The following is an 18,484-nucleotide window of genomic DNA, read 5'->3' as shown; positions in this document are numbered from 1 at the left end:
TTTTTATCCTACCACTAAGTTCTTAAAATTATTCAACTGCGTTTCAGCTAATCATAGATTTAATTATGAATCTCTGTTCAAAGTTACAGATTTACAGTCAAATATTTTTCTTCATTAAAGTGAAATAAAATACATTTTTCTTTTCTTAATTTACTTTTTTTTTTTTTTTTTTTTTAATAAAATGTCAAAAAATAATGAAAATCGATTGATTGATCCTGTCACAATCTTGTCCATTGAAGAATAGGTCCAAAACAACAGGTGCGTTCACTGACCTTCAGTCAGAGAGGAGCTGCAGTGACTCTGAGTGAACAGCAGGAGGCGTGCTCTGATTTCACTGCACTGTTCAGGTTCAATAAACTTTATTGGCTCCACAGCTGATCTGTTAACAAAATATTAAAGATAATTAACAACAAAAATGTAAACAAAACAGTTTATAAAATACAATAAAATATACAGAACACAAATAATCAAGTTATTCAATTAAATCTAATTATTTGTGACATTTCAGATATTAAGACTGTGGAAAAAAATAAAGAAATATAGTCTATTTATTGCACATATACGTAGAATAATAAGTCAACTTGAATTTAATCAAATCAAAACATTTAAAAACAGACAAAGAGAAGCAGTTTGTTTTAATGAGGTCAAAGGTCACAGAGGGAGACACTTGTCCTCGTCTGTCCTCATATTGTCCTCATGCTTCTGTCTCTTTGTGTCTGTTTGTTTTTAACTTTAATAAAAGAAATAAAACATGAGGAAAGTTAAAAAAAAAACCAAAAAAAAAAAAAACCAAAAAATTCCAAACCACTAAAAAAACTTCACAGAAGATTCAAAACTTGAACCAAAACTAAAAAACAAAAACAACTCGGAAAAATCCCCAAACTGATTTGAAGTTTCTGTTCAAACAGAAATAAAAAGTTGATTTATTCATTTCAGTTTTTGCTCTTTGGGTCAGAAAATCATCCAATAAATAAATCAATAAACAGGTCAGTTTATCTGTTCAAACACAGCTGAGTCCACTGATCTCAGCGCTGTGTTGTCCTGATGACCCTGAAGTACACAAACACAGCTGTGTGTGTGTGTGTGTGTGTGTGTGTGTGTGTGTGTCTGTGTGTGTGTGTGTGTTTGTGTGTGTGTGTGTGTGTGTCTGTGTGTGTGTGTGTTTGTGTGTGTGTGTGTGTGTGTGTGTGTGTGTGTGTGTGTGTGTGTGTGTTTAAAAACAGAAATGAGCCTTTATTTATTTTTCTGGAGACACGACACCAATAACAGATCATTCTAATTATTTATTGATCTGTTTTCAATCACATCCACTGAATCTGTTTGTTATTAATCCAAACTTTTCTTTAGAATCAGAAACATCTTGATTTTCTTTACCATCTTCTTCTAAACATAGAAATAATACAAAAATGTAGAAATATCTAAAAAATATATTGTAGAAATAGAAACATATAAATCATAAATGGAAGCAGAAACAAACTGCAGTAATATCAATATCAATCAATAGATTATTTTCACGTTATTTTAAATGTGTCCAGTTAAAATGTGAATAAACTAAAATGTACAAATTATGTCTTTTATTTATCATCTTTGTTAAAATCACATTAAACATCGAACATGTGTTTAATTTGATTAAATAATAACTTGATCACTTATTAAACTTTTAAATCAGATGTTTTCAGTTGTTTACACACTACTTTCATTTTTATTTATTATTTTATTTTATCTTTTCTTCTTTTTTTTTTTGCAATGTGAAAAATCACAATAATTACAGTAATTTGAGTATTTGTAATTAGTTACCACTGCTGAAAGTATTACACATGACTCCAGATGGTACACACCTGAGTCAGCTGGTCTGATGATGAACTGATCAGAGGTCAGTGTTTGAACCTGCAGCTGTGTTTGTTTCTGTGTAAACTGACCTGAGGTCAGTGTCACGTGTGGATCATCTGTCTGTCATAGAGGATCTTTGACCTTCAGACTCACCTGAACCTGGCAGCTGCAGGTAAACATCAGTTGTATCCTGTCTGTCCCTCAGAGCCCCTGCAGCGGTGCCTGGGAGACCCCTTCAGTGATCAATCAGTCTGAACTGATCGGTTTGTGTTTAAAACCTGATCTGAGGCCTAAAATGTCTGATTTCACAGCAAATCTTCTAAAAATTGATGTTTTTAGCTTTTTTTGTTTTGTAATAAAGTTGAGGCGGCAATGTTAAAAAAAATAATTAAAAAAAATGTTTTTAGAGCTCAAACTCAAGCAATACACAAAATTATAGAACACATATGTATAATATTGATTAATTAATTCAATCAATCATCAATCAGTTATTTTCTCCATTAATTGATTAGTTGTTTGGTCCATAAAATGTCAGAACGTGTCGATCTAAAGTCCAAGATGACGTCCTCAAATATCTTGTTTTCAGTCTCCGTGACAAAATGAAAATACTGAAACTTAATTTAACAAATAATGAAGCATTGAACCGTACATGAGGTTTGTGCAACACTCTGCTCTGATTGGTTGAACTGATGGAAGGTGATGATTGGTCAAATCTGCAGAAAAGTTGTATTGATTGAAGGAAATTGCAGGTTGTGTAGAACTGACAGCAACTGTTGTGATGACATGTGTCACAATCGTCTTATTATTATTATTATTATCATTATTATTATTATTATTATTGTTAAGTGTTCTGTTATAAAATAGAATTTATAAAGTTTATTTGATTTAAAAAGTTTTATTACAGTGTTGAAAGTAAATATCTTCAGAAGTTTTCTTTAATATTTGTTGTACTTTCTTCAGTTGGTCACCAGGGGGCGGTCCTGAGCATCAGGTGAGGGGGTGTGGCTAACATCGACCATCAGTACCTTCAGTCCTGATGATGTCACAGCTGTATCAGCGTCCTGCTGCTGCAGGGTGTGACCTCATCAGCTGATCAGCTGCAGTAAACAGGAAGTTTATCTCACTCTTATCTGACTCTGTGTGTGTGAGAGTGAGAGACGGGGACGGGGACGGGGACGTGGACAGGGACGTGGACGTGGACGTGGACGTGGACGGGGGACGGGGACAGGGACGTGGACGGGGACGTGGACGGGGACGTGGACGGGGACAGGGACGCGGACGTGGACGTGGACGTGGACGTGGACGTGGACGGGGGACAGGGACGTGGACGTGGACGGGGACGTGGACGGGGACAGGGACGCGGACGGGGACGTGGACGTGGACGTGGACGTGGACGTGGACGGGGACGGGGACGGGGACGTGGACGTGGACGTGGACGGGGACGGGGACGTGGACGGGGACGTGGACGTGGACGGGGACGGGGACGTGGACGGGGACGTGGACGTGGACGGGGACGGGGACGTGGACGTGGACGGGGTTCATGTCTATGATAATATTAATATTAATGTTAATGTGAGTTTTAGTGTTCAGGAAGTGAACTAAAGTTTGTTCAGTGGTTTTTATTTGACATCATTCAGTTCATCAATAATATTAATTATAATTTAACAATCAGTTGAATATCATAATAAAATAAATCATATTTCAATATTAAATAAAAAATCAGTCTAATTTCAATCATTCAAATTAAAGACAGAATCTGTGATTTTTCCCGTCACCATAAAGACTGTTTCTACAAAATACCTGAAAAATATAAATGAACAAAACCAACAATCTGATGATGTTTACCAGTGATGTCACACCAGGTGAGACTCACCTGTTTGTCCACACATGAGGGACAATAAACTTCCTTCTTCTTCTTCTGGAAACTTAAACAATAAATTCCCTCCTCAAAGGTCAACTGGTTTGTTTCCTGGAACAGAAACCAAAGAAAACTTCCTGTTTGACTCCAGTAAACATCAGCTGACTGTGTGTGTGTTCAGGTGACACCTGACAGGTGACGTCTCTTCCTGCAGTCTTTCTCCGCTTGTCTCCACCTCTGCTTCAGGTTCGTTCGAGATGAACTGCGCCTCACCTGCAGACTAAGAGCAGATCAGGAGGCCGCAGCAGGAGGAGGAGTCAAGTCAGACAGTTTTCAACAGACTTCAGAGAAAATACAGGAAGAGACACGAACTTCCTGTTAGATCACCTGAAGGTTACCTGAAGTTTGCAGACCACGTTCTTAACTGAAGTAATAACGTGTTGATCGTTGAAGTAGAACCAGAGATCCTCTTCTGCTGCGTGGAACATTTGTTCTTTTATCTGCTTTGTGAAACACTTTGAAACGGTTCTTCTGATCACATATAAAAAAACTTATGAGCTTGAGATTAAACGTCATCAGACCGATACATCCGGCCTTAAATACGACACACAACATTAGTATTTTATACAACACGTGGTGTTTGTTGTCAAAATTAAGAGCCAATCAGAGCCTGTCAGCTCATCGATCAGACGACAGCCAGCCGCTTGTAGTCGGTGGAGAGCAGCTGCGGCGCCTCGATCTCGTGACGTTACCGTTTCCCACGTGTGCATGATGTCAGAGCAAGTCGGGATCAAGTCGGACATAAACCCGCATGCGCCGACCGCCGCTGATCAATTCTGCGCAGACCTGGCTCATCTCGAACGCACCTATTATTTTGTCTGGTTGAACAGGAACACAGTGATGATGTCAGAGACACAGTGATGATGTCACATGTTTTATTACTGTAGAGAATCACAGCAGGAAGTAGAGCACTGATGACATCACAGAAACAAATAAATCACAGCAGAGCTTCAATAAAAAGCACCAATCACTGCTGAGACTGCAGTCATGTGATCTGTCAGCTGACAGACTGCAGGCTGAGGCATTCTGGGAAACAGAGTTTTTCTTTTATTATTTGAAATTCTGCAGATTTTAGAAACAAAACATTCAGTCTGAAGAGTTTCCAGGTTGGACGAGACATTTCCTGTCAACGCTGTGCGACGGAATTTCAGGTGAGTTTTCTCTCCTGTGACTGGCTGTGTGAAAGGTGTCAACCAATCAGCAGCAGCGTCTATAAAAACCCTAATGTATTTAAAAGGAAATGCTTGAAAAACAGATCCAAACATGTGGAGGACTCAGACGTACATGTCCTCCACATGTCTGGACCTGTCCTTCAAGTCTCTGACAAGACTGTGATGTCAGCAGTGATGTCAGCAGCCTGCAATCTGGACAGGAAATAGTTATCTGCAGCTCAGCAGTTTCACAGGAAATAAAACCAACGAAGAAGAATAAAATGAAGATTGTGTTAAATGAAGAAGTGAAATCATAGAAACAGCTTCGTTAAAATAAAGGCTACTTTATATCTATATTTAACCCCGCCCCATCTCAGACTCCGCCGCCTCTCCTCCTGTCAGGATCAGCTGATGAAGTGCACCCTGGGAGCTGTTTCATCACAATGAAGGACAGCTAATTCTTTATATTATCAATGAATCTGCAAATTATTTTCAACAGAAATCGATCACTTCAAGACGAGAACGAAGAACAATATAATTTTATACAATTAAAAACTTAAAATGTGATTTTCTGTCTCAAGTCAAATAAAAACAGCAAAATAAGGAAAATTATCATCAGCTGTGTTGATTTATGAGTTCTTGATCCTGATTGGAGGAGAGCAGCAGGCAGCAGCTCAGCAGGGTGATGTCACAGGAAGAAGGCGGTGGCGATGGTTAGATTGTTGTGATCATGTGCGCTGATCAGCGATAAAGTGACTCCCAGAGGAGAGAAGAAGAGACATCCATCATCTTCATCATCATCGTCACATCTGGAGGGAAAATCAGTCATCACAGAGGAAATATTAATTAATCAAAGATCAATAACATGCAGTGAAAGCACCTGAGCACAGGTGAGTGTGTTCAGACACTTTGATAAGAAAGACAGTGATGACAGAACACAGAGAGGACCCTGAACGCAGCACACAGCTCCTGTCTGTCCCAGCTGTTAGCTCGGTATGCTAACATTAGCATTAGATTAGCAAGTCCGATTAAAAATTAACTCCTCACTGAACAGGAAGTTGTTAGCTTGTTTAGCTAGCTAGCAAACAATGTACTGTATTCCTTTGACTTTCTAGTCACATAATGCTAACTGGCTAACTGTAGCTGCAGTTTGAGCCCATCACACAGAGCTGCTGCTACTATTAGCTTTAGCATTAGTTAGCCTGATAAGTGTTGTTGCTCACTAACTATTAGCTGAACCAAAGCGGTTCAGGTCACCTGACCTGATGTTTATGCTGCAGCAACGTCTCCTAGAGACACTGAAGGGGACATCAGGGTATCGACGTGTGAGGATCTGGACTCACCTGTTCAGGAGCTCTGTGCAGCCATTTTTCTTTGTCTCCGCCCACTTTCATACAGGAGAACAGGTCACACACTGTCGGCAATGCCAAGCGCTCCTGAAGACAGGAAACACAGGTCAACCAATCGGGGGACAGAAAGGTCAACGAATCAGGAGACAGATAAGTCAAGCAAACGGGACAGACGGTTAAGTTTTCTACCTGAGCCTGACTCCTCTTCCTCAGCAGCCACTTGTCCTCCTCTTCCTCCTTGGCTGGGCGGGGCTGCGCGTGGGTCTGACCTCCTGGAAGCACCCAGAGTTCGGGATCCAGAGGACGCTGGAACGGAGACCAAGAGGACGAGGAGGTGCTGCACTCCTCCCTGCTCGCCTTCTCCTCCTCCTCCTCAGGAGCCACCCAGCCTGACAGGGAGGAGGACAGAGCCTGAAGGGTCCTGCAGGACGAAGAGGACGAGGAGGAGATGGTGGGGTGGAGCCACGCCTGCAGGATGGCCTGAACCTGATGAAAGAACAAACCCCGCCCCCGATGACATCAACGTTTAATTCTGTTTTTAATGTTCTGTTATTTGTTCAGACTTTAAAGGATGAGAACCTACAGCTTCACCGATAACTGATTACTTTTTTAAACCTTTTCAACGAGCCATTGATTTGAATTTTAATAAGTGACCGTTTCCATAGTTACAGTTTACATGATTTGACTGACTACACTGAGAGCAGTTTCTCCACCAGAGCTCAGATTTAAACCTCTATTGACTCATTTTAAACCTGGTTTTGTTAAACTAATCTCAGATGAAGGTGATCACAGAGAACAGGTGGAGGTTCTCCTGTGACGTTCTCTAGTGAGGTTCTGTCTCACCTTCTGTTCCTGCTCTCTGAGGTGCAGGGTGGACGGGACGTTCTTTGTGGTTGGTGGACTATTCTTATCTGTAGATGGGGCGTTCTTGGCGGTGGGCGGAGCATTCTTAGCTGTGGGCGGGGTGTTGTTAGGGGTGGACGAAGCGTTCTGGCCTACAGGGACTCCATTCTTGTCCCGCCCGTCGTGTCTGAGCAGCCATTGGCTCAGAGCTTCTCTCCCACAGTTCTCGTCGCAAACACAGTCGCCGTAGGAGGAGCACACCTCGTTGGCCCTGCAGTTCTCCTGCAGCGGCGCCACCTGCTGAAGCCACGCCTCCAGGGCCCCCGGTGCCGGAGGGGCAGGCGCGGTTGGGGAGACGGGTCCGGAGGTGGGCGGAGTCTTCAGGCACTTGAGTTGGCCCAGGTTCTCGATCTCCACGGCCTTCGTGGTCTGACAGCAGGAGGCGCAGTCAGTGGGGGCGTGGCTCGCTGCCACCAGCCAATCACTGGATGACCAGCTGTCCTCGAATGGCTTTAGCACCTGCCTCCAGCGCTCGGCGTCTGACATGGTCTCCATAGCAACAGTGTTGGGGGTGATGAGCCAGTCACCCAGCTCCTCCTCCTCCTGGTCAGGAGTGATGGTGAACTCCGATTCATCGATCTTCTCGATGGAGAAGGTGGAGCTACAGCTGCTGTCGGTCCTCGCCCTGCTGATGGCGCCCTGGTCCTGCAGAAGCCACGCCTCCAGGTCCCTGAGCTGACCCCACGCCTGCAGGAAGTCGAAGGAGGCCAGGACAGGACAGGAAGTCTGACAGCCACACAACAGGTCACATATCAACAATATGAGAAATGACTGGCCAACAAGATTCTGTGATGTCATCAGAGGTCACAATGGACCTGATTGGATAAAAGAGGACACACATGTTCACCTGTCTCACCTTACTCTCCTTGTGTGACACCAACCAATCCTGAGGGTTCTTGCTGGACTGATAACCAATAGGAGCGCTGCTAGCTGGATGACTTCCCAGTAGCCAGTCGTCCAGAGCTCCGCCCTCCATCTTCTGAAGAGACAGATCAGAATGAACACATTCACACCTCACAGGTTCACACCTGGTGTCAACAGGTTCGCACCTGGTGTCAACAAACAGTTACCTGTTTCTTGGCAGCAATTGGACAGCTCTGTGTCTGACCTCTCTGCTGGGCGGGGCTCTGAGAGGACACACCCTCCACAAGCTGTGGAGAGAAAACAGCTGATTAGCATTATGTCCACACACACACACACCACCTGCCTCAGTGTGTGTGTGTTCTCTGTTCTCTGTGTTCTATGTTACCTGGGCAGTGATGCTGCCAAATGAGGTGATGGCCTGCCTCAGAGAGCGAGTGTCGGCGTGGAAACTGAGCTCAGGTGTTTCCTCAGGTGTCAGACTAAGAGAGGACAACCTGAACAGAAAACAAACACACCCACAGTTAGAGCACAGACCTCGACCTCCTCCTCCTCCTCCTCCTCCTCCTCCTCCTCCTCCTCTTCCTCCTCCTCTTCCTCTTCCTCTTCCTCCTCCTCCTCCTCCTCTTCCTCTTCCTCCTCCTCTTCCTCTTCCTCCTCCTCCTCTTCCTCTTCCTCCTCCTCCATATCAACAGTGTCATGTTGTGTTCAGGGGTTTGATCCTTAACATTAGTCTGATTTAAACAACTGCTGTTATCTGACTGAATCAAACTGATTTAAAACATGTCAGAACAAAGTTTATCTGCAGACACACAGACACTGACCAGAGAGTGAGTGTGTGTGTGTGTGTGTGTGTGTGTGTGTGTGTGTGTGTGTGTGTGTGTGTGTGTGTGTGTGTGTATTACTTCTCCATGCAGCTGGTCAGCTGGTTGTTCAGGTCGTTGCTGCTGTTGGAGCTCTGGAGCTGATAAGAGATCACATCAAACTGACCTCGCAGCTGAAACACACAAAAGAAAGAGTCAGACACCAGTATAACCAGACACCAGTATGACCAGACACCAGTATAACCAGACACCAGTATTCCCAGTATAAAGCGGTCAATTACCCAGTGCAGCTGGTGCAGCTGCTGCTGCAGAGTTTCAGTCTTGACTTGTTCGAGCAGTTCGATCTGACTGAGCAGCCACACCTCTCTGCAGCGCAGCGCCTCCTGCTGACGACTCACACAGCTCTGCAGCTCTGCTCGCACCTGACAGAGAGACAGGTGAGATAATCAGGTGAGACACAGAGTATAAATAACCAGGTCCTGACCCATTAGCTTGATGCTAACACTAAAAGGGAATTCCCATTAACACGCTAAGGAAAACTAGCACTTCTTCACATTTAACATAAACATGATGCTCAGACTGTAAGACAGATGTAGAGCTGCAACGATGTGTCAATTATTAAAATGATCGCCAACTATTTTGATAATTCATCATTTTGAGACATTTTTAATAAAAGAAAAGTCCAAATTCTCTGATTTCAGTTTCTTAAATGTGAATATTTTCTGGTTTCTTTCCTCTCTGACAGGAAACTGAAGATCTTTGAGTTGTGGACAAAATGAGACATTTGAGGACGTCAGTTTGGACTCTGATCAACATTTTCTGACATTTTATGAATCAAACAACTAATCGACAAACTAATAATTAATGATTAAAACAATCGACAGGTTGTTGAAGAAAATAATAATTGGTTACCTGAAGCTGCAGAGCACGTATTCACAAACAGAACCCAGTAGAACCCAGCAGACTCCAGCAGAACATGAAGCTGTCTGACCTCTCTCTCTCTCTTCACTGTCTTATATTCTCACTCTACCACACCCTGCTCTCTCTCTACAGTGTTTTATATGCTGATTCGTCCAGCTCCACCACACACACACACACACACACACACACACACACACACACACACACACACACACACACACACACACAAACAGACACACACACACACACACACACACACACACACAGACACACAGACACACACACACACACACACACACACACACACACACAGACACACACACACACACACACACACACACACAAACAGACACACACACACACACACACACACACACACACACACACACAGACACACACACACACACACACACAGACACACACACACACACACACACACACACACACACACACACACACACACACACACAGACACACACACACACAGACACACAGACACACACACACACAGACAGACACACACACACACACACACACACACACACACAGTGACTCTGATCCAATGTGTGTGATGATGGTTAAATGAGGCTGGGTTACCACGGCAACCACAGGAGGAGAGCTGGACAAACACACACAAAGTGAGTCAGCAGAGTGGACAAAGGACAGATGAAGGCCACTGATTGGTCAGATAGTTTTACATACAGGTTTATGATCTGCTGATTGGTGCATCAGAGATCATTTGAACTGACCAATTAGAGCGCAGCATCAGTGAAATATTTTATCCTTTAAAGACACAGAGACAATCAGTTACTGTCAATACACTCATTGATTATTGGAGTATTGCCTGTCAGGTGAGCAGTTCCAGACCAGTCGGGTGAAGCTCACCTGAGCTCAGGTGAAGTTAACAGTAACGTGTGTGTGCAGCACGTTGTGTCCTGCTGCTTCTTATCAGCTGACTGAGGTTCATCCAGTTTACTGCAGTGTGTGTGTGTGTGTGTGTGTGTGTGTGTGTGTGTGTGTGTGTGTGTGTGTGTGTGTACACTGAGCAGACCAGCATGTCTGACTGGATCACAGCTGTTCAAACATCCAGCACACAGTCCAGGTCACCTGATCTTCACTCTGTCTCATTAATGTTTTTCCACCAACAGAAGCAGAACTGTTGGTCCCAGGAACTAAACGGTTCCTTCAGCCTGCTGCTGTCTGTTGTTTGGACTTATTTTTCAACTAATTACCAATCTGGCAATAAGTTTTCCACTAATTGATTAGTTGTTTGGTTCATAAAATGTTGAAAATCTTGTGGACAAAGATGTGAAATCTGAATCGATACCCAGCCATTTAAAAATGAAGATCATCAGACAATCAATGATCGATGATCAATAAATCATCATCTGATTCTTTAAACTTGAGGATGATGATGATGAAGGGGCTGACCTCCCTGGTGTTTTCTCTCAGCTGCTGCTCAGCTTTCATCACACTGTTAATGGCGTCCTCCAGCTGATCCTGGGCCTGTCGGCACTGCTTCAGGCCGCCGCTCGCCGCCGCCGCCACTGACGCCTCCACCGCTGTCATCCTGACAGGAAACAGGAAACAGTGTCAAAACAAAAACCGGTCAGACTGGACGCAATGTTAAAGAGAAAACATAAGTCATGTGACCTTTAACGAGGATAGAAACTTGAAACAGCTGATGGTGCGTTCACGAACGTGGGATTTTAGGGATTTTACTAACAGTTAAATAAACAAACTCCCACTTCTTCATTCATCAGAATCATGTTTTCATCATCACTTTCTCTTCTGTTTTCTTCTCTAATGTTGCTCTTTTATTTATCCTCCACTTCTGCTTTTCATCACACATCTACACTCTTAAAAAAACTATAAAAACTTTGTTTATATCAAGCACAATGACAGATATTCAATTTACTGTCAGAGGAGCAAAGAAACCAGAAAATATTCACATTTAAGAAGCTGAAATCAGAGAATGTAGACTTTTTTTTTAAAATTATAATTGATGAATTATGAAAAGAGTTGCTGATGAATTTAAAAACAGAGACGGCAGCAGGTGTGTTTTTATTGCTAAAAGTGCAGTTTGTGCTCCGTGTGGTTAAAAACAGGATCAAGGTGAGTCTGTGTTTACTGCGTTCTACTGTTCTACTGTTCTATTGTTCTGTTGTTCTGCTGCTGTGACTCAGCTGACTGTCTTTTCACACTGATCTGTTATGAGTCTCCAGCAGCTGCGATTGGTCAACGCCGTCCACTGGGATTAAACCAGTCTGACCACTGGACTATTTTCAGACACACAGGACTATTTTTGAACATTTCTGATATTTTGCTCCAGTGTTCTGGTTCACCACTTGTATTTCAGATTTGGTAAAGTGTGTCCCTGTATATTTTTAGACTTCAGTACAGTTTTTTCTTGTATATATTTTCCATATTCTATAGATATTTATCTTCATATTTATGTGCCAAGGATTGGGATGTTTGGGCTTCCTAGATTGTGACAGGATTAATTTTTCAACATTTTCTGACATTTTACAGACCAAACATCTAATCAATTATTGGAAAAACTATCGTCAAATTGATCACTAGTTAAAAAAGTTTGGACCTATTTTTTAAATAGACAAGATTGTGACAGAATCACCTAATTGATTAATGGAGAAAACAATTGACAGATTAATTTCTGATTAAAATAATCACTGGTTACCAACAGCTGCAGAGCACGTGCACATAACATGTCACAACCTACATGATCAATAATAATCAATATAAAACATCATTATCATGATCGTTTTTGCAGGTTTTTCATCCAGGCCTAAAATACCTTTCATTTCTTAAAAATCAAAGGCAATTTGTTCCACTGAGAACAAAACAGGCCTTATCACGATAATGACGTCTTATATTGGTCGATATCGATGATTATTGATCGTGTAGGTTGTGACATGTTGTGTACTCTAGAGCTGCAGCTGACATTCATCTTCATGGTTGGAAATTGAAAAGGAAATGAAGTCATTTTACTGTAACACCGCCTTAAAAGACAACTCTCTTTAACATACAAAATATATACAAAATAATATTGATACATCGCTCAGCAGTGGTGTGAACCGAACAAACGGGTTCTTCTTTCATCTGGAGAACAAAGACTTTTACATCAGAACATTATCTTGCTCATTTTTCAAAGAATTGCGATTCGTTTCTGGATCTGTGATTTGGATATTACACTTGGACTTATTGTGATTAATTGTGCAGCTCTTCATCACATTATCAAAAAAGACAGATGTCTTGTCATTGGACATCAAACTTCAGTCCATCAGGAGTAAATGTCCTCAGTGTGTGAACCAAAATATAACAAAGCTGCTTATTCAAATATCTTGATCATCTCACATGTGGAAATTTCTGCTTTTCTTCATTATCATATTAAACTAAATATGTGTAGTTCAACACTGACGAAATCACTCCTTTAAAGACTAAAGACTGTATTTCGTGACGTTTTATTGGCGTTCCAGCTCCAGATTAAACGTGAGCGTTGACTTTAGTCCGTCACAGCTGAGAAATCAAACAGGCTGATGTGTGGCCTCATGTTAGCTGTTCTGATATAAAACTGATCAAACTTATTGAATCATTTGTTGTATTTTTGTGTGTTCGTGCTGCTGGTGCTGGTGGGCGTGGCCTGAGGGCGCGGCACTGCCTCCGTATCAGCTGTTCACAGTCAGCCGGCGGCTGAGCGAGCTGCTGATAAGAAGAACCAGAGAGAGACTGAAGGAAAACAACAACACGACCTTTAACCTCCACACCTTCGTTAACCCTCCAGAGTCCAGCTGCTGCATCATGGGTAATATGTACACACACACTGTGTGTGTGCGTGTGTGTGTGTGTGTGTGTATCGGAACACAAACTCCTCTCCAGCTCTGACTGTTTTTATCAGGTTAACACCAAACAAACTACAGACACCTGTAAAAATCACTAAATGTTTTAGGCTGCAAATTAAATATCAGTTACAGTTTTCAGCACCTCTGTGACGTCTTCTTGTTTGATTAACAGATTCAGTTTAATATCAGACACAGAAAAACTGAAAACATCCACATGTACTGGCTCTGCTCCCATAGTTCAGCTGGTGGAGCGTTGGCCTGCTGTACTGAGGCTGCTGGTTCGATTCCCACCTGTGGCCCATTTGCTGCATGTCATTCCTCTCTAACCACTTTCCTGTCATTTCTTCAGCTGTACCTATCTGAATAAAGGCAAGAGCCAAAAAAAAATCTTAAAAAAAATATTAGTAAAAATTAATTAATTAGTAAAATGATTAACTACCTAATAATTAAGTGTTTCAGGTCACTTATAAAGTCGTTTGACTGCTTAGACACACAACTACAGCACAGAGGTTCTTTCTATTTGCATGATTTGGTAAAAAAATACTGTGATTATTTAGACTGAAACTACAACATGTGATACAATTAGTGGAACTCATCAGTTCTGCATCATAATTTCCATGTTTACTTAATCAATAAATCAATAAAGAAGGATTCACTTTCTCTCAATAATCAATTAACTGTAATGTGTCCAATAATCATCAGCTGCTGTTTTCTGTATTTAACCTGAACCTCTGAACACCTTGAATTTATTCAGTTCATATTTATTACTACATTTATCTGACAGATAAAACTGAGTTTATAAAGTCTTAAATAAAGTTACAGATTTAACCACCAAACTTTACATCAAGTTTTTAAAACAAGCTGCAACTTCACAGTAAAATAATACATGTGAATTATTAATGCATCTGTAATCATACACAAAGCAAATAATAATTATTATCACACAGTCAGCAGACAGTTTTCTACACAACTACTTCTACTTTGCATATTGGAGTTCATGTTGTTGAACTGTACTTTTTACTGAAGATTAAGATGCAGGATTTCATTTATAAAAAAATGCCAAAATGTAAAAATACTGCTTTATAACTGTACAAGTACATGTTAGAGGTCCCTTTACTGCATTTGAGTTTATTCAGTATGTTATTTTATATTTCTTCTCCATTACATTTTGTATGTGAAGTTTTTCAAATTAGCAGCAAAATAATTAGTACATATTCATGCATCTAAGAATAATAATAATGATAAAAAAGATCACGTGCACTGAATAACATTCAGTTTTCTGCATAACAAACACTTTTATTCTGCATATTTTGTTGTGTTGAAAACGCAGGATTTTACTACTAAAGAAGTATTTTTACATTAGTATAAATATCCTTTCCTCAGCACTGAGAATGAACATGTTAAATAATTAACTTTTTATTTCCTTGTAAATGTTAAATGTTTCCTGTGTTTCAGTCTGAAGCTAATCCTTTTTCACAATCAGCCTGATTATATAATCAATAACTGAGTAATAACAGCTGAACGAGCGGCTGAGCTGCAGATTACACGCTGAATAAAGACGTTACACAGTCGGTTATTATCTTTACCTCATGTCGGTGACTCACAGACGGTAACAGAGCCGCAGACAGTTTAACTAAATCCGGAGACTGATCGGAGCTCAGAGGAACCAGGAAACTGTTCACCGACTGTCCGCCATCACTGCCTGCAGACCCACACGTACACATCCCGACAGGCCGGTGGGAGGGCCTCACACACGGTGGAGGAGGGCCTCACACACGGGCCTCACACACGGTGGAGGAGGGCCTCACACACCGGGACACCAGGAAGGGAGGGTTCATGGAGGACACCGGTATAACCAGCCATGTTCCGTCTATCAGTGTTAAACTGTCAATGTTCCCAGCTGATAACTCACTTTCTGATAAACACGCCGTAAAATCTGAGCTGCAGCGGCTCACCTCAGCTCCCCGAACTCCATACAAAAACCCTGCATGTTTAACTGGGACAGATGTGTGTGTCAAGGGGCACACCTGGAAGAACAACTTCACACCTTCTCTGAATCTCAAAGGTCTCTCCGTTAATTCGGCTGACAGATAATCCACCCAGCAGCACTTCATTTTAATAAACCTTCACTTTTATAGAGTAGGAGCTCGGCGCTCAGTGTCACTGCTCCGTTATATAGTTAACTAGAAGAATGAGGGATTGTCTACATCTAACGCTTGACATGTCGTTACAGGCGACTTTATGAGTGTGCCGAAGTACAGAGTAGATCCTAGTATTGTTATACGTTATTAAAAACTAATATTAGACGAAGTGAAACTTGAACGATCAACGTGGGAATTAAAAAAAATACGATTTTTCAGAGCGAGTTCGGTTTGAAAGAGATTACTTTAGGTACCAGATTACAAACATCATATGACGTTATAACGCTGGGATGGGACGATTAATAACATTTTATAGAACCTTAAGCACTTCGTTACCATCCTCTGTTGGTCTTATTATGATCTGTTTGATCACCAGCTGGAGGTCAGAGTGCGTTTTGAGGTGAGCTAACGTTAGCTAGCTCTGTTAGGTCCGCACATTAATGATTGTATCGATCAGCAGGATCATTATTGAAAACTGGCAGCGGTAGCTACAGGCTTATCTGTTTTTAACAGAGATCAATAAGCTTGTTTCCTGAAGCTGGGCAGATAATAACACTTAGCTCCTGATGCTAACAGTTAGCCTCTTCGGCAGCACTTCAGCTGAGCTAACGTTAGCGGCTAACACTAGCCGACATATCGGTGAATAAAAGCTGATTTTGTTCCGTACAGACGGTCACGCTCACCTCGGTCCACGGCTCTGGATTCTGGACTTGGACGTCATCAGTAATCCGTGTTTGTTCGGTGACTTGTTCCCGATAAAAGAAGCTCCGGTATGAGCCGGTATTTCTCACTAGCGGGGCCCAATGTCACGATCGCGTCAAGGAAAAATAATAAGCATGAGGGGCGGAGAAGTCTCGCGAGAACCGAGAGTGTCACCCCTCTGCAGTCAGCCAGAGAACGAGACTTCCTCCTGCTGGCGACTGTGAGGATTACTGCAGCCTGGACCTTCTGGTGGAGTGCTGTGAAGTATTTTTACTCCATTATTATAACCATAAGTATATTTACCAGAGGATTTATGTTTTATCTTATTTAATACTACTATTCCAGGGGTCCCCAAATGGCGGACCGCGGTCCGAGTCCGGACCCACACGCCGTCCTATACGGACCCGGACCTATAACCAATAAATTATTAATAGATTTTAAATTTTTACGGGACGCTTCTATTTTAACTGGCGCAACTTTTCTAGTGTTTCCGTTGTTGGTTTATCTGATCAGGAAACACACAGACCAACTGCAGAGAAGCTGCGTGTGGAGGAGACTGTTGCTAATGACAACACAAACTAACGTGATGGTTAATGACATCATCACCAACCAGATGCTCTTATAAAATTAAACAACTGTATAAGGATGTAAAACAGGAGAGTCTGTGTTTGTCTGTGAGAAACTTTCAGATCTTCTCACAGCAGAGTGAACAGGTGAGGGAGGAGAGGAAGACAGACTGATCAATAATCAATCACTGATACCGTCGTCCTCTCAGACTGATTAAAAAATAAAAATTACAAAATTGATGACAAACCAAACCTGTGTTTCACACAAATAAAGTGTTTGTGTGAAACACTGCAGAGTTTAACATCATGCTGTTTACAGACAGTCTGCTGTCTGTAGTTTGACAGACAGACAGAGGGTCGTGTCTAGAAGGGAACCCTAGACCTGTGAAAGATCGCGAGAGTTTGATTATTTTAGTAGAAATAACGGACAAATAAAGAGTTACCTTCTAGACACGAGCGAAAAAGGTGCGCAGCTCCAAAAATATAAAATCATGTGGTGGTGTCGATGTTTTTAATGTGGCGGGCGCCATAAATAAAACTATTCACTGAAACACTGATCTCTGACCTGCTGGGATGGAAAAAATACTCACATTCTTTATTTAGGTATTTTTACTTTGTGGTATTAGTGTTTTTACTTCATTACAATTTAAAAATCTTGCATGTTATTGTTTCCTTTTTTGAAAAATCAACATTTTTATTGCTGTTGTTTTACTTTAATGGTTTTCTTATCACTATTTTTTTTTATTACTAAATACAGACGTGCAAAATCATAAGAGGAGAAAAAGATGACATGTTGGTAAACCAGTCCTCTGTCCTCTGTCCCCTGTCCTCTGTCTTCTGTCCCCAGTCCTCTGTCCCCTGTCCTCTGTCCCCTGTCCTCTGTCCTCTGTCCCCTGTCCTCTGTCCTCTGTCCTCTGCCCTCTGTCCCCTGTCCTCTGTCCCCAGTCCTCTGTCCTCTGTCTTCTGTCCTCTGTCTTCTGTCCTCTGTCTTCTGTCCTCTGTCCTCTGTCCCCTGTCCTCTGTCCTCTGTCTTCTGTCCTCTGGGGGTCTGGGAGCGTCTGTCCTGCTCCAGAAGAAAAATGTTGTAATTTTAACATGTTAAAAAATATTCTGGTGACTGTTTCAGATAAAAGAGTTAGTTCACTCTTCTGTTTGTGGTTCTGCAGATATTACTACCTTTACTTTTAACTTTGTTCTAAAATAAAGTAAATACAGTAAAAGTAAATCTACATTAAAAGTAAAGTTACTTTGCTGAGTATTTTTACTTTAGCAATTTACAGTTGTTCATTTAATAGACCTGTCTTATCTTCTCTTTTGTATATTACCATTGTTCTTAAATAAAGCAAAAGTAATGTAATAGAAAAAAAATGCAGAACAATATTTCTTATCTGATTACTCGATTAATTGGCAGAATAATCGGTAGATTATACTTAAATTTTACTGGTTCCGCCCACTCGA

The 18,484-nt window shown here is 41.7% G+C and overlaps 1 protein-coding gene across 2 annotated transcripts; it reads right to left on the bottom strand.

Moving 5' to 3' along the window:
- Window positions 1–4,609: 4,609 nt before the first annotated feature.
- On the bottom strand, window positions 4,610–16,591 carry ncoa4 (nuclear receptor coactivator 4). 2 transcript variants are annotated; one of them, XM_084735705.1, is made up of 11 exons: window positions 16,442–16,591; window positions 11,189–11,327; window positions 9,118–9,258; window positions 8,918–9,009; window positions 8,401–8,509; window positions 8,222–8,302; window positions 8,008–8,130; window positions 7,092–7,877; window positions 6,438–6,734; window positions 6,243–6,335; window positions 4,610–5,708 (listed from the first exon to the last, which is right to left on the bottom strand). In XM_084735705.1, exons 1-11 carry the CDS (start codon window positions 16,477–16,479, stop codon window positions 5,703–5,705), a joined length of 1,905 nt encoding a protein of 634 aa, XP_084591831.1. In that variant the 5' UTR covers window positions 16,480–16,591; the 3' UTR covers window positions 4,610–5,702. The 2 variants fall into 2 exon arrangements, with proteins under 2 accessions (XP_084591831.1, XP_084591832.1); XM_084735706.1 differs by lacking the exon at window positions 16,442–16,591 and adding an exon at window positions 15,204–15,356.
- Window positions 16,592–18,484: the final 1,893 nt, after the last annotated feature.

This window comes from Lutjanus erythropterus, chromosome 14 (assembly GCF_056507025.1).
Source record: "Lutjanus erythropterus isolate fLutEry1 chromosome 14, fLutEry1.hap2, whole genome shotgun sequence".
NCBI classification, from domain to species: Eukaryota; Metazoa; Chordata; class Actinopteri; order Lutjaniformes; family Lutjanidae; genus Lutjanus; species Lutjanus erythropterus.
This window is presented reverse-complemented; position numbering and strand designations above follow the sequence as displayed.

Excerpts from the sequence above, each read along its gene's own strand:
- ncoa4 (XM_084735705.1), bottom strand. The coding sequence starts at position 16,479 with ATGACGTCCAAGTCCAGAATCCAGAGCCGTGGACCGAG. Across the intron at positions 8,303-8,400 it reads TTGGCAGCATCACTGCCCAG|CTTGTGGAGGGTGTGTCCTC; the intron begins GTAACATAGAAC and ends TTCTCTCCACAG. Across the intron at positions 7,878-8,007 it reads TGTCACACAAGGAGAGTAAG|ACTTCCTGTCCTGTCCTGGC; the intron begins GTGAGACAGGTG and ends TGTGGCTGTCAG.